The sequence below is a fragment of the Eptatretus burgeri genome, chromosome 10, assembly GCF_056783735.1.
Source record: "Eptatretus burgeri isolate ZD-2024b chromosome 10, Ebu_testis_v1, whole genome shotgun sequence".
In the NCBI taxonomy this organism is placed as follows: Eukaryota; Metazoa; Chordata; class Myxini; order Myxiniformes; family Myxinidae; genus Eptatretus; species Eptatretus burgeri.
Window position 1 is genome coordinate 21,671,643 of NC_140970.1, and position 24,686 is coordinate 21,696,328.

The 24,686-nt window shown below is 41.3% G+C and overlaps 1 protein-coding gene across 10 annotated transcripts in view; it reads left to right on the forward strand.

The window, feature by feature from the left end:
* The window catches only part of LOC147018063 (host cell factor 1-like), a 139,192-nt gene that overhangs the window by 61,273 nt on the left and 53,233 nt on the right, over positions 1-24,686 (forward strand). For all 10 annotated transcript variants that reach the window (XM_085897365.1, XM_085897367.1, XM_085897362.1 and 7 more), the window contains 5 exons: positions 5,301-5,422; positions 5,601-5,763; positions 6,403-6,596; positions 7,830-7,962; positions 8,082-8,195. In XM_085897365.1, the coding sequence (XP_085753491.1) occupies positions 5,301-5,422; positions 5,601-5,763; positions 6,403-6,596; positions 7,830-7,962; positions 8,082-8,195 (726 nt within the window). The remainder of the gene's footprint in view (positions 1-5,300; positions 5,423-5,600; positions 5,764-6,402; positions 6,597-7,829; positions 7,963-8,081; positions 8,196-24,686) is intronic.

Genomic DNA, 24,686 nt, shown 5'->3' on the forward strand with positions numbered 1-24,686 from the left:
GCCTTGACCTTCATATATATATATATATATATATATATATATATATATATATATATATATATATATATATATATATATATATATATATATATATATATATATATATATATATATATGTATATATATATATATACATATATATATATATATATATATATTTTGGTCTGTAATCACGTATAAATCACTCTGCAGAGCACAGTTATCATTGGAAATTTTTGTAACTTCGCATATCAGAGGCATATAGAGGTCCCCTTTCAGCGCATAAAATTTTGAAGGTCAAAGGTCAAGGTCACTTTGTCGCAAATCAGGGGAGTCGACGAAACCCTTATTTTTTGAGTAATTTTGATCGGATCGTCTTCAAACTTCATGGGAATATAGTTCATGGTCTGGCACTCAGCTGATTAATTTTTGGTGGCGATTGGCCTTGACCTTCATGGTTAGCGCCTCAGGTCAAACATATTTGACCCCAAGGTCAAATTTTCAAGTTTTAGGAACCATATCGTGTAGTACCTCAAATTGAACACCTCGATGAGTGCTTTCTAGATATGTCAAGCTTGAGACATTATGACATCATTTGGTGACGTTATGAGGCAAAAGCACATTTTTCATGGTTACTCTGTAGAACGATTCTCATCGGAATCTCTCGTAGGCAGATATTCCTCAAGGAGTCGCTCCTGGTGGATAGCAGCTCTGTTCACCTCAGTGTGACCTTAAAGAAGTCACACGTGGTCACCTTTTGGCAAGATATGGGTCACCCTGCGGGTGATATTGGTTTATTTGTTTGTTTGTCTGTCTGTCTGTCTGTCTGTCTGTTAGCATCTTTACGGCAAAAGGGCTTTAGTAAACACTATCAAATTTAATCCACAGGTGGGCAATGAACCTTGGGCGACCCCATTAACTTTTGGGTCCAATTGGATCAAAGGTCAAGGTCACGAAAAGATCAAAATCATTTTTCGCTCATAACTTCGTCAAAAATGATCTAATTTACTTCAAACTAAGCTTATAGTCACCCTTATTCTATTTGTCACTTATAATCCTCCCCATTCCTATCGTGAAAAATGCATATTTGTGAAGATCGGTAGGGTCCGAATTTTTGGGGGTCATGGCCATCGGTCAAAATTACAAATTTTCCATTAAAACTAAAACATGGTTACGAAAATACAACTTTACGGGAAAACGGCTGGCTCAAACACTGTCAAATTGTATCCACAGGTGGGTAATGAACCTCGGACGACCCCATTAACTTTTGGGTCCAATTCGGTCAAAGGTCAAGGTCAGGTCACGGAGAGGTCAAAATAGTTTTTCACTCATAACTTCGTCAAAAATGATCCGATTTACTTCAAACTAAGCTTGTAGTGAACCTTGTATTCATTTCGTATTCTGGCCATGGCAATTGTCCAGGTTATTGCGGGAAAGGCTTCTGGGTCTTTGACTAAGTCTCTTTCAATACTCTTGACTGTTTCCGTTGTATTCTCTTTCGTGGCTTTTCTTACTATATATTTAGCCGCTTCTTCTCTTATTAGCATTGATGCTGGCAGTATATTTGATTCTTTGAAAACCAATAAAGATCTTGCTTCTCTTGGTAGTTCCAAGGCTATCTTTAGCGCTGTCTTCTGAATGATCCATATATCTATGTTGAACGTTTATTATCCCTTTTTAATGACCTTGTTAATGGTGTTTACTAATTATACGATTTGACGACGTTTCTTGAAACGTATCACTGACGTTAGCTGAGTTCGCATTTTCATTCATACCACGTTTTAAGTATGTCTTCTTGATAGTGCTTATTATATGTAACCAATCATAATGTTTATTACTTACGAAATCTAAAGATTTCGTAAGTATATTGATGACTTCCGTCCTCTGTTTGTGTGTTTGTTTGTGTGTGTTTGTTTGTCGGCACGATAACTCGAGAACGGACGAAGCTACCAATGTCAAATTACACCCCGTGATTCAGGAGGGTGATGGCTAGTGCTGATTAGATTTTGGTCAAAATCGGTCAAAGGTCAAGGTCACAGTGAGGTCAAACATTCGATTTTTGATGGTTTGGTACAGAATCATCGTAGAAACTTCTGGTTTGCGTTCTCTTCTGGTCTGCTACCTTCTCTAGAGACAGTTTTTATGAGACAAGGTCAGAGGTCAAGTTGACCATTTCGTAAGTACCTGTCTATGACTGCTTGTTGGTTTGTTTGCCTTTTCAATTATTCTGCTTATGCACCTGTCTCTGTAATTCACTGTGTATGCACATTCTCGTGATTACCAATGAGAACAACGAACATCCATTACATTCACAAATCGAATTATTAATAAATTCTTCAACTTTATTGCAAGGAATTTTTCTGTTTTCATTGTAACTGAAATGTATCAGCTGGAGCACCATCCGGTGTGATCATTTTTCAAACTCCATGCAAAGTATTGTCATAGTGTATTTGCAACCTTATGAAGTATATGTTATAGTTTTCATTTGTCTTTTATGTACAATATTTTGGTATAGGCACACATGTGGTGTCCCTCATCCTGACACCTAGCGACTGGTGTCATAAACAATGCGAACTCAGCTAATGTCAGTGATACGTTTTCATGATAACATCATAACGCAACTCGTCATGTTTTGTTTTTAGCGATGTGCAACACACCATAATTATCCTTCATAATAAATGGCATTTTAAAATGATATTTTTTTCTGAAGCATTCCTTCTAGTTGATCGATATAATGATGTTCACCACGTTTCACTTCTGCTCTTCCATATCTCTATCTCAAAATATATAACAATACTATTCAAAAGAGGCTTGGACAAATCCGTTTGCCCACATGGTATTATCAAAGACTGGGTGATTTTTTTAAGGTGAATAAAATGTAAAAAAAAAATGTTCGTTTGTCTTATTGTATGATGTAGTCTGATGTTTATTATCAAGTGCACCACGCACTATTTAAACCACGGGTACTTGAAGCTTGTAAGTTATGTTAATTTGATATATTGTAACACATGTTTGATAGGTGTGGGTAGATGGATAATAAATATTATTTCTACAGGCCATATCTACACTCTACAGACATACGCAGCCAGCTCTAGACTAACAATTTACAAGTTTCAAGTACCCGTGATTTAAACAACAGTTATCACATTCAAGCATTATGATGTCATCGGTCAAAATTACATCTTTTCCATTATAAATCAAAAAAGGTTAGGAATATGCATGTTTACTATGGAAGACATATATAAAGTCCTTTATTGGCTTTCATTTGACACCATGACCTTTGACCTTAGGTGGCCTTGAAAGGTCAAAATCATTTTACGGTCATAACTTCGTCAAAAATGGTTTAATTGACTTCAAACTAAGACTAAAATATTCCTTATTCTATTCCTTATAATCAGCATTCAGGTTAAGGATGTATCAAATTTAAATTTGATCCCCATAATAACTTTATGCCTTAAATGGGCGGGATTTGTTGTGTCTGCCACCACTTGTTTATGATGTGATTCTTCACCATTGAGTGGCAGGGATAAAACGATATATAGCAGGATATTTCATAAAGTTATGGATGGATTATGACGAAACTTTGTGGGTGAATTGGTTAGGTGAGAACAAGCCGATTAAAATTTTATTTCAGGTCCAAATCCTATCAGTGGGATACAGAACATAAACTAACTAGAAGGGCACTTGGTAGAGAGCATACCTCCGCCAGGCTGATTAGTTTACGTTTTATATCCCACTGATAGGCTGGATCGAGATTTGGAGCTGAACTAAAATTTATCGGCTTGTTAATGTTACTTACGAAATCTAAAGATTTCGTAAGTATATTGATCAATTCCGTCCTCTGTTTGTGTGTTTGTTTGTTTGTAGGCACGATAACTCGAGAACGGAAGAAGCTACTAATGTCAAATTACACCACGAGATTCAGGAGGGTGATGGCTAGTGCTGATTAGATTTTGGTGAAAATTGGTCAAAGGTCAAGGTCACAGTGAGGTCAAACACCCAAAAAAAAGTTACAACTCGAGAACGGAAGAAGCTACCAATGTCAAATTACACCACGTGATTCAGGAGAGTGATGGCTAGCGCTGATTAGATTTTGGTCAAAATCGGTCAAAGGTCAAGGTCACAGTGAGGTCAAACATTCAATTTTTCATGGTTTGGTGCAGAATCATCGTAGAAACTTCTGGTTTGCGTCGCTACCTTCTCTAGAAACAGCTTTTATTAGACAAGGTCAGAGGTCAAGTTGACGATTTCGTAAGTACCAGTCTATGACTGCTTGTTTGTTTGTTTGTCTGTGAGCAGGATATCTCAAAAAATTGTGGATGGATTCGGTTGAAATTTTGTGGACAGGTTGGGTGTGTGACAAGGACGAACTGATTAGATTTTGGTGAAGAACCAGATCCGGATCCGACGACTAGAATTTTTTTTCGTGATTCATCACCATTGAGAGATGGGGTTAAACCAATATATAACAGGATATCTCAAAACGTTGTGGACGGATTCGGACGAAGCTTGGTGGACAGGTTGGATGTGTGACCACGCCAAACTAATTCGATTTTGGTGAAGATCCTAATCCGGTGAGTGATTCCGGTTTTTAAAGTGATTCATCACCATTGAGAGATAGGGCCAAAAACTATATATAGCATGATATTTCAAAAATTTATTTGGTCTGATATGTTCTTGTGGATCAGGCTTTGCATGGTGGAGGTATGCGCTCTACCTAGTGTCCTTTTCGTTTTAAATACTGTACCTCCATATGATAGCAAACATGTTGTTACAGTATTTACATTCCTAATTTATCCAAAAGGTCGTCCCACAAAGTAATTCAAATAATATGCACAAAACAGCTCATTAATATTCTGGACCCTGCAAGTACGTGGGCAGTGATGCAGCGATGAATTGAGTGACAGGGAGAAATTAACACCTCTTGTGTTCTTACTGACAGTTTTGCAAACTACCATAGTTGATTTTGCTTCGTCTTGTACTCCAAATCGAGTTATCTATGAATGAAGGAAAGAAAAATGGAAAAATTAGCCAAATGGACTTGTACTCCACATCAACTTATTGGCAGAAAAATACTTTATATCATTTCAAGCTTATTTTAGACGTCGAGGTAAAACAAACTTTGGAGGAGTTAGTTTAATCCATCTCCTTTACATAGATTGACACTTGTGGAAGAGCGAAACAACAAATGTAAGATTGTATACTGATAATGGAATGCTATTTGGAATATGAATGAACAGACAAGGTTAATGAGTGAAGTTGTTATGGCATGTTTCTTTCCAATTGTTCATGATGCAAACTACTTGCGGTGATCTTTGCAGGCAGCACTGCCTTCAAGTCACCCATCAAAATTGTTGCGACGAAGGTGATGTCACCGGTTACAGGAAGTCCTGCCAAGGTCATCACCGCTGTTCCAAGCTTGGCCACGGGCAGTCCCAACCTGGTATAGCTCCTCTTGAGCTCAGGCTTTACTCAAGAGTTCAACTCTAGGATATACAGTGTGTACTGTAAGGACAGGAATATTGGGTACAGACTTGTCTTTACCATCTCACTACAATCTTCACAATCTGTATTCAACCTGCTCTTCCAACTCCTTGGTATCCCCTCCACCCACTGAATAGGTTGTGCTAAAAGGTCCTGGGACTTCGAGTACCATTCTCCGAGCGGTGAGTGGTGGTCATATTGGGACTGGAGCTGTGATGGGTGGTGTACGGCTCTTGCAGCCTGGTGGTTCGGCCACTGGAAAACCTGCGATGACTACACTCCTTGTCAAGGGATCCACTGGTGTGTTTGAGAAAGGAATGTGAAACAGAAATACTTCCTGTTACAGATTATCATGAACCCCTCTGAAATCTAACTCTTGCAAATGATCTCTGACCATCTCGATAATACTGTGGTTTGTGTGCATCATTGTTGTCTGTGTTTCACTCCACTTTGCATTTGATTCCTCTTCTGAATAATTTAAATGGAACACTTCCATTAAGTACATCTAAAGTCATTCGTCAGCCTTATATTTCAAATGATGAGGGTTATCAAAGTACAGTACTTTCATTATTTAAAGATTTGACATAGAAGTTTGCTCATGCATGTCAGGGTTGGGTGTATGTATGTATGTATGTATGTATGTATGTATTTATTTTCTTCCTCACCTAAGCTTGCTCTTGGTGGCTTTGCATGGTACTGTCTGCTATACATATATCATCCTTTATGAATAATTATGTTGCTTCTGCAATTGGTCTAAATTTAATAGAAAAGTGCTAAATTTTCAGGAATTCTACTTTGTAGGTTGGTGGGGAAGAAACACCTGAAAGATGGTTGGCATCTCTGGTTGATTGATCCTCCCCTTTTTTTTTTTTTTTTGCTCCATTCTTTTATATTAATCTTATATTAATCTCCTGCTTTGTCTCCTTTTGTCTTCCAAAGGTGTAAGTGCATTGGCTTCTGTGTCAAACACAATTGCTAGGTCCCCTGCAGGGCCAGGAAATGCAGTTGTCGTTACCCCAGTGACTGCTCTAACACCTGGTGCTACACTCGCCAGCCTCGTCCCAAGCCCAGTGCCAAACCAAGCTGCTGTCACACTTAGCATGGCTACAAAAATGCAGCAAGCATGTGCGAAGGTCAGTGGCAGAACAGATCAATAGTGTCAACAGTTTGGTATCAGAAGAACTTGTCACCATCATAAATCCAGGCTGACTACCTCTTGAACTCATTTCTCCTTTTGCTTAGGCCATTCCCAATGTAATCACTTGTTTAAAATAGCTGTAAAATAAAGGTCCATTCTCAGAAATTAATTCGGCTTATCTTAAAACTAGAGCACTCGGTGGAGCGCATACCTCACTCCGACAGGCTGAACAGTTTACGTTCTGTATCCCACGAATAGCCCGGATCTGGATCTTCACCAAAATCTTATTAATTTGTCCTTGTCATACACCCAACCTGTCCATCAAGTTTCGTCCAAATTCACCCATAACTTTTTGAGATATCCTGCTCACAAACAAACAGGCAAACGAGAATGGCACTCGGTCCAGCGCATACCCCTGCCAGGCTGAACAGTTTGTTTTGGATCCCACTGATGGGCCAGATCTGCATCCAGGCCTGAACCAAAATCGAATCGGTTTTTTCTTGTCACCCACCCAACTCATCCACCAAGTTTTGTCATAATCCGTCCACACCATTTTGAGATACCGTGCCATGGATGTCGTTTTGTTTTTAGCCCTATCTCTCAATCGTGATGAATCACTTTAAAATTTGAGGATCCGGATCCGGATCTTCAGTTAAATCTAATCAATTTGTCCTTGTTGCACAATCAATCTGTCCATCAAATTTCGTCTGAATCCGTCCATAACCTTTTGAGATATCCTGCTCACAAACTGACAAATAAACAGACAGACAGACAGAGCTGAAAACATAACCTTTGTCCACCTTTGGTGGCGGAGGTAAAAAAACGAAAGGAAAACTCTCTAAAATGTGAATCTATTTCTTCATCACTCACTCTCGCATGTTTGTCTTAGAACAGCTTCTGGAAGGTGGTTCCAATCTCATTGTTGTCTCCAGGGCTTCAGGCAAGCAGTTGCACCACCATCTCTTGTCATCCCCAATTGTGATCCATGATCCTTATTACCGCCAATAACCTTTCCGAACGCAACCATCTTACTTGCCAGTTTGCTTAGTCTCTTCCTCGCTCTCCTCTTTACCTGTTCGTTCATTCTCTTGATGTTTGTCCCATGTGTCGGTTCCATCTTGCTTTACCATGAGCTTAGCTCCTGCAAAGGGAAAAAAATCATCCACGAATATCCATCATTCAATATCTTTGGATTACGATTTCTTTGTTCTCTCCTCTCCATGTTTAGCCGGCTATTGGGCCTTTGTGCAACACGCCTTGTTCTATTGCCACGGAGTTGAAGGCTGATGAACATGGACAGTCAAGTGAAAACTGTGACGGACAAGCAAAAGTGGTGGTTCCTACAATCACTCCAGCTCTTGGTATTAATTTCTTGCATCATTTTGCTGCTATCACATTGCAACAGTGGCACTAAATAGTTACAAGTGGGAGTATTTATTCACCATATTTGTCTTCAAGAAGCTTTTTTGTTGGTTGGCAGGGGATGCTGAAGGTAGCGGAGACGCTATTCCGGATAGCGTGCATGGAGAAACAGCCATAACGGGTACTACTGGTACAACCACAACAACAGCAGCCAATATGGGAACAACACAGGGTGTGTGGCACAAACATGTCGTTAAGGGGTAATTTCACAAGTATTAAGCACTACACTTTACCTCTCCCAACCACCTTTCAACAATCAAATGTCAAACCCACACAGAGCATCTGATTCCCTGTCTGGCTGATTTTGAGCATCTGTGCTGACCTTCAGCTGCTTTCTGCATCCTTTGGCAAGGCATCTTATTATGGTTGTTAGTTTGGTTCACAGATTGGATGCTCCTATGTAGAAAATGATTGGATCCACTCTGTACAGATCACATGATCATCCTATTCATTCAAATGAAAAATGCAGAGTAAAGCAGTTTTAAACGGTCATTTGCACATCCATAAAAACCAAACTTAAGGGCAAACAAAGGACATATTAATAACAAGAATGGTACTCTGCGATGTCGACCGATATATTCCTCTGCCCACATTATTACATCGTTATGCATACTTGTGTGAATTGGATATGATCTAAATCATTTCAGCTGTTCTCAAGTATCGTATTTTTACCTGATGTGACCTCTGGCCTTTGACTTCTTGATGCCAAAATCGAATCAGTTCATCTTTGCATCATAATATGTACTAATACCAATTTTGGTCAAAATCCCATCACTGGTTCACAGGTGAGCGTGGTCACAGAATTTTTACCGAACCAGACCTCTGACTGACCTCTTGCCACCATAAATCCAATCGGTTCATCTTTACATCATCACACAGACGTGTACCTAGTTTGATTTCGATCCCTACAGCCGTTCTTCAGTTAGCGCGGTGACGAAAACCTATCACGAACGGACAGTCGGACAGACGACACGAAAAAAGAATGCCTCCGGCGACTTTGTCAGCGGAGGCATAAAAAAACATAATGAAGTTTTCTTTTCAGGAATGCTGTATAGTTTTAACTTTTACATAAATTAGCTATTGAGCGGAAAAGCATGTCCGAATTACAGTGCATCTCTCTTCCTCAGTAGTACGGCAGCATGGTGTTGGCTTCGTGGTTAGGGTGGCGGCTTGGGATCCTAAGGTCCTGAGTTCAAGCCCCGTTGGCCGCTGAATTATAAATACACCAGGAGGTTGACTCAGCCTGTCATCCTTCCGAGGTCGGCAAAATGAGCACCAGTGTACTGGTGAGGGGGACACTGCAACAGCGGCATAGCCGCGTCCCAACCAATGATGCAACCAGCAGACACAGGCTGCACTCTATATAGAGAGAGAAGTATGGCACCTCCCCTTTATTGTCTCAGATCTCGCTTCACCCCATGACGTTGTTGCCCCCCACCCCGCATGGCTGCTATTGGCTGGCGAGATCAGCTAGTGGGTGGGGCAACCTGCCATGACCTCTGGGCTAGATAAATGGTGTTGGAGGTTGTTGTGGCATTTCCCGCCAAGACTCATGCCTGCGGCCTAACCCATCCTCATAAGGAACATATAAGACAGATTACAGATGGATAAAACAGAAAAGCAGGTGAGGGGGAAAGCGGTTTTCGACACACACATTGGGAAGTCTGACAGCATCGTGCTGCACGAATAACGACACATTTCTGAAAATGGTAATTTTACCTCACGATCGCACTGAACATGCACTATGGAAATATCTGTCATAACACTATGCAAAGTTAACCCCTAGAAGGCATTCACGCACCAGTTCCATATAGATTGCACTTTCTTTATTCTGATATACCTTACTGTACTCCGTTACTGAGTGCAGTTTCTTAGTAAGGGTTCTACTGGGTGATTTGCCATTGCCTTCCCAGCAGTAGTTTTTGCATGAATTTTCAATTTGGCCGTGGTGATGGCGATAACTCTCCTTCTCTTCACGAAGGTCGCATGGGATCTGTAAATAACTGCAACAGAATTCGAGTTGAGCTTTTGACCCAATTCATTGCACAATTGGATGTGAATGTGGAATATTTCACCATTGTCCTTCATTTTTTGATCTTCTCTTCATGATCATTGCTTCAGACACATCTTTCCTGATGGTTTCAGCAATTGCTTTCTGAAGTTAAATTTTACAAGAGAAAAATGCATATGGCTAATCGCATGTAAGTGGTTTCCACTCTTTCAAAAATGTCAAAAAATGAAGTTTGTTCCATTGCCTTCTCACTACATTTTCCTGAAAGTGTAAGTCTAACTGAGGTCAGAACAAAAAACCGTATAGCTTAATTACATATATATATATATATATATTTATATTATATATATATATATATATATATATATATAGATATATATATATATTTATATATTTATATTATATATATTTATATTATATATATATATATATATATATATATATATATATATATATATATATATATATATATCCTGGTGTTGGCGCAGTGGTTAGGGCAGCGGCTTGGGATCCAAAGGGTCCTGAGTTCAAGCCCCGATGGGCCACTGAATTAATACACCAGGGGGTTGACTCAGCCTGTCATCCTTCCGAGGTCGGCGAAATGAGTACCAGTATACTGGGCCGGTGTATACCCTGGTTAAAATAGGTGTACCATATCGACTGTGTCGTAAGAGGCGACCAGGGTTGCGTCAGGAAGGGCATCCGGTGTAAAACATGTGCCAAATCACTATGCGGATCATACGGATGATCCGCTGTGGCGACCCCTAACGGGAGCAACCAAAAGACGAACAACATATATATATATATATATATATATATATATATATATATATATATATATATATATATATATATATATATATATATATATATATATATATATATATATATATATATATATATATATATATATATATATACATACATACATACATACATACCAAAATATGATACTTTGAAGAAGGGATACCTATTCTAATGGTTTCGAGTTTTCAATGAAATTACCTGATTTTTAATTTTTTTTTCTTTTTTGGCAAAATAAATGAAGGTCATAGTATGTAACTTATTCTAGCAACTAATCTAATAATCAAAGTACCAATTTCTGGGATTATTAAGAAATAATACATGCCTATTTTTTTATTACTGCTCTATTCAGTGACTGTCAGATGCTGAAAATCACTAAAGGAGAGAAGATTTATCAAACAAATTATTGGACAAATTTTCAATTCATTCAATTCTGGGAGTAACAAAAAGCTCTCTAAATTCTCCAAAACTGTTTTAACTGCCTTCTAAATTAATAAAATATTTTTTTAAATACCTGGAAAAAGATTTAAATTTTTTTTTTAAGAAAATTAATTTTTTTATCAAATTCAAAAAAGTGTGAAGTGCAGTCGGACAAAAATGCTAAATTACTCTAAACCAAAGCCATGCATGTTTTCAATATTTTATTTATACTATTATATCTATTAGTACAGGCATTTTAGCAGAAATATTTGGTCAACCTCCCACAAATTGCAACAAAAGCAAACTCAACAGATTTTGATTCCTGGATATGTCCTCAGTGACAGAAAAAAAGTCCTAAGGGATCCTCCGGGGGGAAGTCCTGAAATCATGGAAATCCAATATGGCCGCCACCCGGCTTCGGGGAAAATGAGAAAATTGTAAAGATTGATATTTTAAGATGTAAATATATGTTTTTCTGCATTCTAATTGTTTCTAGTTATGGTCAGTATATTAATATACAAGAATAATTATAAAAAAAGTGAAATGTATTGAGGGTATAATAAAAAATTATAGCTTTTTTGTCCAAAAATGTCAATATTTTGTCCCGAAAACAAAAATATTTCCCTGATACTGATTTTGGCTCCTCGACAAAAAAAATAAGAAACGTTGAAGACACAAGATGAAATCAAGTCTATGGCAATACAATATAATTATGTAAATCATTGAAACATGACAAAATTCACAATTCCACTCGGGGCAATCACATCTGCCTGACGAATGTTTTGAAATGAAAATGAAAATTCACATTAAACTCAGAAACTACATCCATTATAAACTTACTGTACATGTTGAGAAAAATCAAGCGTATTAAAGGTAGAATTCGACAATGTCATCATCATCCTCATCATTGTCACATGGAGTGTTTGTGCAGCCAGAGCCCCTGCAGTTTCCACAAGCTGAATTGCACTCAATGTTGTGCTTCTTGCATGTGCATCTCATGGTGCTACATTCAGTCTGGCAGTTGCACCTAATGACACGTAACATCTTTTCAGGAGCTGTAGCTATTGATGTCTGAAGTGACACAAAACCCTCATCACACTTCTGCCAACCCCAGTCTGTGGAAGATTTCTTGAAGTCTTCTGATTGAAGTCTTCTGATCTTGAAGTCTTCTGATCTGATGCAAGTCTGATTTCTTGAAACGAATCAAAGACCACCTTCAGAAGCATGCCGAGTCTGCAAAGATATCTTCTATAACTTCAGCGCTCTGGGTTCAATATATGGACATGCGAGACATTCTATGCAAATATATCTGGGCAGAGCGCACTGGGAACTGGGCACTACATCTACAGGCCATCCAGGAAATGCTGCCTTACCTGGCAGCCTCGGGCCACAACCTGTATGCCAAATCTGCGAGGGTGTATCTGCAGCAGATGTCCAACCTCAAAACTCAACATCCCAATGTCCAACAACGTTTTGATGAGAGGTTCCATGTGGTTCAACGAAGTGATCGCCTGTGGGCAGGTCTTTCATCTGACCTGATCATCGAACAAGTTCTGATGAGAAGTTTGAAGACCAGCGAGGGGCTCACACGAGGGCGAGGAATGACAGAGCAACAACGGCTGTTATGGCTACTATCGGTGCCTGCCTGTGCAGAAATAAACCAGGCAATGCAGGAGCTCACAGGTGTGAACTACAACACTGGAGAGCAGAAGAAGGACATGACCAAGGCAAGACAATCTCGTGACTGGAAGGACACACTATCAGCTCTTCAGTATTTACAGGAATGGAATCCGTTCAGTAGTGATCCACATCTGAGGAACATTGCCACTGGAGTTCATGCACATCCCACCGTCAACGTCGATACAGCACATGCTGTAGGAGCCAAAATATTGAAATCTATGGATTGGAAAACACCTGCCGAGTACACATTTCAGAGGAAAGACCAAGTTGTCACCCTTGGCATTGTCATCTGTCAAGATTGATGGAGATCAAGTCCAGGTTGACCCACAACTCCTCTTCCAGAGACTGATCACTGTTGCACGGACAGCAGAAGAACTGGAGTCGGCCTTCAAATATGAACTGTGCAGCTATCCACCAGCCCTCTTTGATTCCTCTATTCAGCACCGAGAAGCACACAAGCCAGTCTTTGCTGATGCATCTGGGATCTTCTTGGATCCGATGTCCCAGCCGATATCCCCAATGATGGGCAACAGTATGTTTTTGGATGGCGGGGCACTTGTTCAACGCATTCCATGGCCTCGTGGATCTACATTTCGAGACATATGCCATGAGTACACTGATTATGTAACGAAGAAGTACGGAGATGCCATCGTCGTGTTTGATGGTTATGAGAGTACCAACACGAAGGACATGACACACCAGAGACAGTCTAAAGGGAATGCTGGCACTACTGTGACATTTACTGCTGACATGTGTCTCACAATGAAGAAGGAACAGTTTCTTGCCAATAGGCAGAATAAACAGCGATTCATTTTTATGTTGAGTTAAGAGCTTCAGAAGAAGAACTGTGAGACACACCATGCCTCAGGGGATGCTGATCTCCTGATTGTACTGAAGGCCGTGCAGTCTGCTACTGTCACCAACACTGTGTTAGTTGGTGATGACACAGACCTCCTCGTCCTCCTATGCAAGCTTAGAATCTTAGAATCCCATGACCTCTTCTTTTGTCCCGAGCCAAAGAAGAACACGAAGAATCCTCGCATCTGGAACATCAAGGCTACAAAGAAAATTATTGGTACAGACATATGCAAGCACATACTGTTTCTACATGCAGTTCTTGGGTGCGACACGACATCTCGTCTTCATGGGATTGGAAAGGGAGCTTCCGTCAAAAAGTTCAACGCAAACAACACATTCCTTGAGCAGGCCAAGGTTTTTGATACATATCCAGCTTCCGTATGTGATGTGGCAGATGCAGGAGAAAAACATTGGTGATAATTTACAACGGAAAGTCAACTGACACCCTGGACACCCTCCGGTATCAGCGGTACTGGGACAAGGTGGCTTGGAGCTCCTCTCACGTGCAACCACAGACGTTACCACCAACATCAGAAGCCACAAAGTATCACAGCCTGCGGGTGTATCTGCAAGTCCAAGAATGGAAGGGATGTGCAGATTAACTTCTTCCAACAGACTGGGGTTGGCAGAAATGTGACGAGGGTTTTGTGCCACTTCAGACATCAATAGCTCCAGCTCCTGAAAAGATGTTACCTGTCATTAGGTGCAACTGCCAGGCTGAATGTAGCACCATGAGATGCCCTAGCAAGAAGCACAACATTGAGTGCACTCCAGCTTGTGGAAACTGCAGGGGCTCTGGCTGCACAAACACTCCATGTGACAATGATGAGGATGATGACGACATTGTCGAGTTCTAACTTTAATACGCTTGAGTTTTCTCAACATGTATGGTAAGTTTATAATGGATGTAGTTTCTGAGTTTAATGCGAATTTTCATTTCGAAACCTTCGTCAGGCAGATGTGATTGCCCCGAGTGGAATTGTGGATTTTGTCATGTTGCAATGATTTACATAATTATATTGTATTGCCATTAGGATATGAGCCAGACCCCCCAAATTGACCGCTCGGTACCATACAGATGGAGTAAGGCTCATTGTGATTTTTAGCAAGATATATATCCCGAGATATGAAAAAAGTGATAGCAGTGTATAACTCTCGGGCACCTCTGTGTTATCACCTGAAATATTATTATACGCCCGCTTCGCTTCGCCAAAAAATGTGATATTTGCTAAAATTGGAATAAATATTTTTTTCAGGACCACAGAGTGCCAATAATTTGCATACTCGATGCCAACTAATATAGTAATAGAAATATAGAACATTTATGGAAATATGTATGCCCCAGTTAGAATAGCAGCAATGCCAACCCTCCCGATTTCATCGGGAGGCTTCCGAAAATTCAACCAAACTCCCGCCCTTACGATCACTATCCTTATCCTCCCGAAATTTTGATATTTTTGCACTGTTCACTAATCAGAATGTACTAGTATGAGAATTGAATGAAAAGCATCGTCTGCTACGTATAGCATGTGGTAACTCCATAACGTTCGCTGCTTCCAAATTGTACGTAAAAAATTGCAAATTCAAATGAGGAGCAGCGAAACATTGGGTCTGGATCTCGCTTATGCGATCATGCACTGAGATTTAGTGCATGCGGTATGTGTGCAATACAGTGCATGCGGTATGTGTGCAATACAGTGCATGCGGTATGTATGCACAGTGCATATGCATGCGATACGCTCACTGCATGCAGCTGGGCCCCGTACCAGCCCGGCGGTCGCGACCACCGTGCGGTGTTTAACAGCCGCTAGAGTTCTACGAGTCGCGCTGCAGCTGTGGAACATCGACTTTTTATTTTTATTTTTTTTTTTATTTTTTTTTTTTTTTGTATACCTTGGTCGAGGCTCGTATGAGAGCTAACACACAACTCACAGCAATGAGGCATGAGACAAGAGGGGCGGGAGTGGAAGGGACAAAACATTGGGGAACAGACACAGGTGAAATGTGGAAGGGAGAGGGATGGGGATGGGACGGGGAACATGGCGCGGGGAAGATGGACATTAAAGGGACTTTCAGGAAGGAAAGCAGGAGAATTGAAGGAAGTGGGCTTGGGTGGATTATCGGGGGTAGAAAAGATCGAGGATTTGGATGGGGGAAGATAAGAGGTGGTGGTGAACAGCTGTTTTGAAAGCCTGGAGGGAAGAATGGGAAAGAATAGAGTGAGGAAGTTTATTCCAAAGGCGGGAAAAAAGAGGAATGAAAGAGTGAAGATGAGCAGTGATTCGTGATTTTGGTAGTTTTACCAGAAGGGGGTTGTTGGCGGACCTTGAGCGCCCTGTGGAAATGTGGTGGGGACAAATCGCAGAGAGAGCAGGGGGCAAGGCTGGAGAGGAGTCGGTAGAAGACAGAAAGACCACCGACCAACCTGCGGTGATTGAGTGAGAGGCCCAAAGACTCAGCTTCATTGCGGGAGATGCCAATGATCTTAAAAGCCCTGGTTTCGACAGCGTGAAGTCGAGAAAGGTGGGAGGCAGGAGCACCAGCCCAGAGGGGAGAGCAGTACTCCATCAGGCTACGGACAAAAGCTTTGTAAGTGGTCAGGAGCTCAAGAGGGCCGAGGAAGGACTTTGCACGACGGAGGATTCCCAGTCGGCGACTGGCTTTTGAGGCAAGGTTGGAAATGTGACTTTCCCAGGAAAGGTCATGGCAGATAGTGAGACCCAGAAGCTTGAAAGAAAAGACTTCTTCCAGAGGATTGTTGAGAAAGTGGATGGGGGGTTTTGTAAACGGTCCTTTCGAAGAGACATAGTGAGAGTGTGAGATTTGTCTGGATTGAAAGACATGTTCCACGTGTTGGACCAGTTTGTGATTTTATCCAGATCTGCAGTGAGCGAAGAAGCTGCTGCTTGCCGGTCTGAGGGATGACAGATGGTACGGCAGAGGGTGGAGTCATCGGCAAAGAGAAATAGAGGATTTTCCAGAGAGTCCGAGAGATCATTGATGAAAACCAGAAAAAGAACAGGGCCCAGAACGCTACCTTGAGGAACTCCAGCCTGCACAGGAAGAGGGGATGAAAGAACTCCATTTAGGGCCACACGTTGACTGCGACATGAGAGGAAGTCTGCGAGCCATGAGTGGAGATGGCCTTGAATACCATGGGAAGAGAGTTTGGTGAGTAGGGCAGGGTGCCAGACTGTGTCAAAAGCACGTGATATGTCCAGGGATACGGCTCGGATTTCCTGTCTGGCATTGAGGACCTCCATCCATTGATGGGAGAGCAGTAGCAGCATATCTAGGGTAGAGTGACCTGGTCTGAAACCAAATTGATGATTGGAAATCAAGCCATTGGAGAAGAGGAAGGATTTCATGTCTGAAGCGATGATGGATTCCATAACCTTGCTGATGATTGGGAGAAGGCTGATTGGTCTATAGTTACAGGGATCTGTTTTTGCACCTTTTTATGCAGGGCAGTGATGTTAGCAGATTTCCAAGCAGATGGCAGATGACCTTGGGAAAATGAGAGGGTGAATAGAACAGAGAGAGGGTGAGCAAGAGCAGAAGAGCAGGCTTTGAGGACACGTGGGCTGATGCCGTCTGGACCGGTTGCAGAATCTGACTCGAGGTTTGAAAGCAAGCTCTCCACCTTGTCAGGAGAAAAGGATACAGAGTCCAGGGACAGTTGGGTGCGACTGGGTAAAGTGGGTAGAGATAGTGATGGGTTTGGGACACAAGATTTAGCTGCAAACACCGAGTTTAGACATTCAGCTTTATCACGTGTGGAATCAGCAGTGCGGCCATTTGAGGTAAGGGAGGGGATGGAGGGGGAACATACACCAGAAACAGATTTGATTAAACGCCACCAGGATTTTGAGGAGGGAGAGAGGTTTGAGAGTTCAGACTTGAGATGAGAAAGATGTTGTTTTCTGGCTCTCCTGAGGGTAGCTACACACTTGTTCCGAGCTTTGTGGAAAGAACTGAGATTGCCCTCAGTTGGGTTTGCTTTCCATGAGGCAAAGGCAAGTTGTTTCAGGACAACTGCCTCGCCACAAGCTTCAGTAAACCAAGGGCGGGAGGAAGGGTAAGACAACTGAACACGAGAGGGGATAAATCTGTGCATGAGGGAGAGCAAGTTTCTTTGAAAGAATTCCCAGGATGAGTTGATGTTTGAGAAAGTAGTGATAGGAGACCAGTCTGTAAGTTTGATGGCTGCTCGGAGACCCTGCCAGTCGGCTTGAGTGAAATGCCAGACTCGACGGCGGTGAGGTGGTTCTCTGATAACAGCCAGAGAGATGTCCACTTTAACAAGGACGTGGTCAGAAGAACCAATTGGAGCGAAGGAAGAGCAGCAGATATTGTCAGGGAAATTGTATTGACTTCGATATTGTATTGCACATACAATATCAGATATTGTATTGACTTCGAAGTTACCGATGCTTCAAGCCCTCGATGTTGATTACGAAATGGCAGAAAAGAAGCTTACGAAGACCAAGAAATGGTCTCAGAAGTACAAGACCGAATACAGTCTCCAATACCCGTGTATTCGAAAGTCTGAAAGAGGAATTCATCATGCGTATTGTACAGTATGCAGCGTTGATATTTCAGTTGAGCACGGAGGTCGCGATGATATTCGGAAGCACGTTGGAAGCAAACGGCACACAGACATTGCAAAGGAGAGATCTTCGAGCACGAGTACTGGTACACTTCTGAATTATTTCACCAAACAAGGGACAAGCGAGGAAGAGGATGTTACCCGAGCGGAACTTCTCTTTAGTGGATTTATTGTGGAACATAACTTGCCCATATCAGTCTCAGATCATGCTGGACCTCTATTTCAAAAGATGTTTCCAGATTCAAAAGTTGCTTCAAAGTATGGATGTGCAAGAACAAAAACTTCAGCAATAATTGGTGAGTTGTCAAATGTTACTGCTTCATCTATTGCCGATATTGCTAGACGAGCTCCATTTAGCCTAGCTACAGACGGTAGCAATGACAGTGGTGAGGCCCAGCTATATCCTGTCCTGATTTCGTACTATGACAACAGTGCTGGGATTGTGAAGCAAGGTTTGCTAAGTTTGCCTGCGTGCAAACAAGATTCCACTGGAGAAAACATTTTCAAACTGCTTGATCATGAGTTCAGTGACAGGAAAATTCCGTGGGGAAATTGTGTTTCCTTTTGTGCTGATAATGCCTCTGTCATGGTGGGCAAGCACAAAGGAGTCGCTGCTTATATCCACAAACAAAATCCAGAGTGCTACATCATGGGATGCCCTTGCCATATGATGCACAATACGGCCAAGAAGGCGGCTCAGGCCTTACCCATTGAATTAGATGACTTTCTCATCGATATTTACTACTACTTGGACAAAAGTAGTAAACGCGTCAAAGGAGTGAAAGCACTGCAAGAACTCTGTGATGCCCCGACACACAAGATTCTGAAGCATGTCGCAACAAGGTGGCTGTCCCTTGGTCAGTGCCTAGACAGGCTGATTGAACAGTGGGAGCCACTTCGCCTCTTCTTCAAAGAAGAAGTACGAAGAAAAATGCAACCAACTGTAGCCAAGACTCTAACAACGAGCAAGAAGGACGGCACTGTATCTACTGCCAGTACTGGCACTGCAGGATCAAGCACTAGTGGAGCAGCATTCACCACTACCACTGCAGTATCTGCTGCGAAGAAGACAGCAGGGACAGCACCAAAACCAATGCTGAGAGCAGGTAGCATCACCGGCCCTTCATCACGTTCATCTACAAAGCAGATCCCTTCAGAGTCGAGAAAGACTGTGATAGTCCCATCTACAGGCAAAGAAGGACCCAAGTTAAGTTCTGCTTTTGCCAAATCACTTGATAGAAGCTCAGCAAAACCTTCGAATCAGAGGTCTTCTTCCTTGGCTGCACCTACCTCAAGCTCTCTCCTCAAATGTAAAGTTGGATCTGGTACTACGAGTCTGACCTCTTCTGCTGGCAGTAAACGCAAGTGTGATCGCCCTGCGGCTAAGTGTACTACGAGTTCTACAACTAAAAGCGCATCTTCCTCAAACACTGTGCAGGAATCTAGAGAAAAACGTGTCAACAGGATGTTCTTGTCTCCACAAACAAAACTCCATTGTTTCTTCCTTCGATATGCTAACAAGCTTTTTGAGAAGGGGAATCTTCTGCTCCAAAGAGACGAACCCTGTATTCATCTCCTGCACGGAGAATTGAATGGTCTTCTGAAAGATATCTTCGTACGGTTTTTGAAACCATCGGTGTCATCGGTTCCTCTGGTAAATTTACCCTTCTCTGACAGAAATCATCAGAAGAATGATGAGGACCTCATGATTGGGAACGATGCCAAACTGTATATAAGGGAACAAAGGAGTCTCAAGAAATCCACCTTCACTCTGAGTGAGTCAGACATCCAAGGTTTCTTCAGTGCAGTTTGCTCATATTATGTGAAAGCCTGCAATTACATCTTCAAAACCTGGCCGCTAGATGATGAATTAGCCAAGCATGCTCAGGTGCTGGATGTTAAGCTACACCAAGAAGTGGGGTTTGACTGTGTGGAGTTTTTCATCAAGAAATTCCCCTGTCTGTTCAGTGGCGGTGATAGTGACATAGACAGTCTTGAGAGTGAATTCGCTCACTACCAGGCAGACGCCTCCATAGCTACAATTGCTACTGAGACAGTGAGAGTGGATGAGCAGTGGCATCGGATTTCACAGCTCACAGATCCCTGCACTGGTGCCAAGAAGTATCCTAATTTGAGCAAAGTGATGAAGGGAATCTTGGTCATTCCTCATTCGAACGCATCATGTGAGCGGGCACTCAGTCTTGTACGGAAGAATCATACTGAATTTCGTCCCAATTTGAGTGTCAAAACCCTGGAAGCTCTCTTAATTGAAAAACTAGCTCATAGCACCCCTTGCTACCAGAGAGAATACAGCAAAGACATAATCAGAAGGGCTAAAAGAGCCACACAGCTGTCACTCAGCAAAGCTGCCATGGAAAAAGCAAGCAGCAGTAGTACCAGCCAGTAAGGTAAGAAAAATATTGCTTCTTTTGTGCTTTTTGTTAATCTTTGATTGTCCCCTAACTTACTAATATTAACATACATGTAACATTAAAAAGTGCACAATTTTCCCCTTTTTTTGTTCAAAAAGTGGGAATTCTTAACATGTTAAATGCTCCAAAATAGGGCTCAGAGGGCACTAGAGAGCGTCTAGAACCCCAGAGCTTCCAGGGCCCTAAGGCGGGCCCTGGACCCCGCCGCAAGGGTCGAGCGCTCCGCGCTCGAGATGTGCGCTTCGCGCACATTATTTGGTGTCGGTTGAAAATCCTCCCTAATTCTGATTTCCAAAAGTTGGCATCTCTGGAATAGGTGTACCATATCCCTGTGTGTCGGAAGAGGCGACCAGGGTTGCGTCAGGAAGGGCATCCGGCATAAACACCTATGCCAAATCATTATGCGGACAACAAAACGAATTTCCATACCGGATCGATGTTGTCCCATGCCAAGTTGGTAAACATATATGGTTGAATACTTGTTGGTATGAGTGTCTGCTGATTTTGATTAGCTGCGAGCTTCTGTAAGCACAAGGCTGTGTCATTTTCTTCCAGCTGAGAGTAAGATATCCCATGGCCTAATCTGTTCAACGTCCTTATCAACTCCGTATTCCCAGTTAGTGTTTTAACCATGTATGGAAGCAGTATATGTTTTGGTGGCTTCTGCATACCACATGTCACTGCATATACCACATCTTTCCTGAAGGATTCCGTGAGCATTGTTACTCTCCATGAAGGGTGTTTGTGTTTTGGATCACCAGTTAATAGATCGATCAGAAACCGTCGAAGATATTCTGGTGCAGTGAATGATTCTTTCTCCACGTCGGACGGGTGATAGGGTCAGGTTGTTGGTTTTTTCTCGTCCTTTATTGTTGCTCTCAAAAATGTCGATGACTGATCAATGATCTTCGAGATATTTGTTGATTTATCTTTCCAAGTTTTCAGCTCCCTTTCCATGTCGCAATACTCACTGACGATATATTGCATTGTTATGCAATCAGGTACAACATATTTTCCTTTTGTGTCAGCGAAAATATGAATACAGTCTCCCAACTCCTGTTCCAATTTCCGACAGAGATGTTTCTTGGTGGATTCTGTTCGACTATGTATGCCTCTGGCAGACATCATCGTTCGCAGCTTCTCTGTAAGCATTGTAACTGACAATTTGCTTGTTGGGAACGATATCAGTTCGTATATAATGAAACAGTTCTGCATATGATTCGTCTTGCTTTTCGAGATAAATATCATTTCCTGAGAAGGAGCAGGCTCTGCATCGAGACCAAGTGCTGGTCTTATGTAGTCCCTGTAGCAGGAAGCATGATAATGTGCTTCAGCAGCAACTATGTCCCTACTCGTTCTGGCTAAAAGCTTGGTGTCACACTTGCGGACTGCACAAGCTCGAAGCTTCTGGTCCGATCTCAACTCCACAGATTGGACTAGTTTTTCCCGAGTTGACGTTCCCTTGTATCTCTTGACATTTTCGCAGAAAATGCATGTGTAGTCATAGATGCGTGATTCTGATGAGGATCGTCTTGCCGGTCGCTTAGCATTGGAACACCCAGCAACAGCTTCCTCAGTTGAGCTTGGATCTGTTTTACGTTTAAGGGCTTCCAGATCTCTCTTCATCGTGAAAATGCTCCTGCATTTACGATGGTAGAAGATCACTGGAATCTCCTTGTCTGTCACAGATTTAGCAATGTCAAGTATAGGGGAGTGATCTCTTACTTGAGCAGTATTTATTAGGGTTTTCCATGATTCAAAACTTTGTAGACTGGTAAGTTGTTCATTTGGATCAATTCTCAGTGATTCCTTGTGAATTATACAGTGTCTTCCAGTTGGCTCTTCGGCCTCATCTCTGGTTTGTTCTTCCATTGCGATTGTACTCGCAACTACACATACTGGACAAGCACTAACACCACCACCACCACCATTACCACATTCCCTGGAATGACAAAAGGAAATAACAATTTAGTTGGGTAATACAGATGGAAATACAGTAATGTTTAAGGCTATCCACTACTTTTAGGCATTTTTAATACATGTTGATGTTTCAATTTGTGAAATATTGCATCTGGGATGTTACATATTCATCTAGTTTTTTGTAATATTAAATAGTTAAACCAAAAATTACACTGAGATACCAAAAGTTGACGAATAAACCTAAAATGTTCAAAATCTATGTTTTGTTCCAAAATATCAAAATTTGGGGGTATGGTTGAACTTTGCCAAAATATGTACCCCAAACAACCACCATATTACAAAGTAATGTTATATTCCAATGCAGTGGTTCCTTGTGAAGATTTTGAGGGGTCAAATGTTGCTCTGGGAGTTTTCATTTTTGAAATATTGACAAAAACATACAATGTGAATTCTGAAATCGAAGTGATTTCGGCCACTTTTTCACTGAATTTAACATATTTTTTGTCATTATATCAAAAGTTTGACAAACAACCCCCATAAATGTTCTATATTTCTATTACTATATTAGTTGGCATCCAGTATGCAAATTATTGGCACTCTGTGGTCCTTAAAAAAAATCTATTCCAATTTTAGCAAATATCACATTTTTTAGCGAAGCGGGCGTATAATAATATTTCGGGTGATAACACAGAGATGGCCGAGAGTTGTACACTGTTATCACTTTTTTTCATATCTAGGGACATATATCTTGCTAAAAATCACAATGAGCCTTACTCCATCTGTATGGTACCGACCAACCCCCTTGGCTCATACCCTCCATAGACTTGATTTCATCTTGTGTCTTCAACATTTCTTTTTTTTTTTGGTCCAAGATCCAAAATCAGAATCAGGTAAATATATATTTTTTTCGGGACAAAAAATTGACATTTTTTGACAAAAAAGCTATAATTTTTTATTTTACCCTCAATACATTTCACTTTTTAGGTCATCTCTATCATCTCAGTTGAGATGACCTAATAACCCCGGTTTCGAAGTCTGTCCGTCCGTCTGTACGTCCTCCACAATCAAACCGAGTGGAGACAAATAACCAATAGTGGAATGGATAGAGGTCGATGAGACATGCACAACGATATAACTTTCAAGGTCATCCAAGGTCGAGGTCAACGTCACGAGGCTGTCAAAGTTGTGAAAATCGTCGATTTCAAATCGTATCTCCTCCCTCATTTATCAAGAGAGATCAAATGTTATTAGTGATTCAGATACTATGGACTATTATCTCGAACAACACGAGCCATTTTTTTGAAATTTGCTCTCGTTCCAATTTTATAGCCTTTCAAACTTCGTTCTGATTCCCCGTATGAACCGTTCATAAAGTACGTACATACAAAAATAAAAGTATTAAAAAATTAAGAACCGGAACTCTCCAGGACAAATATTACATTTGAAGCTTTTGTCAGATTTAACTAAAACAATGAAACACAAGTTTATATGCACACTTACTTTCATTTATGACATTAGCATTGTCTTGAATGTCAATTTGTACTTTTCTTTTAATAAATGACGTGCTGTGATATTAAAAGAAAATGGTAAATTACACCGCTAGGGACTGCATTGTCATGGCTTACAAACATCGGTTCATAAGGAACTGCTGGCTTTGCAAGCGATTAGCGATGTATGAGGGGGGTGGGTGGGTGGGTGGTCACAAGCCTGCATACAGAAGGGGGTGGGTGGTTTTGAAACCAGGAAGTAGAGCGTACGTACTTTATGAACTGTGCCCCTATTCCAGTCTGGCACAGAGTTGCTTTCGACCTCTGGCAGAGATGACTGGCACTCCCGCTCGGGGGTATTTTTTATAATTATTCTTGTATATCAATATACTGACCATAACTAGAAACAATTAGAAAGCAGAAAAACATATATTTACATATT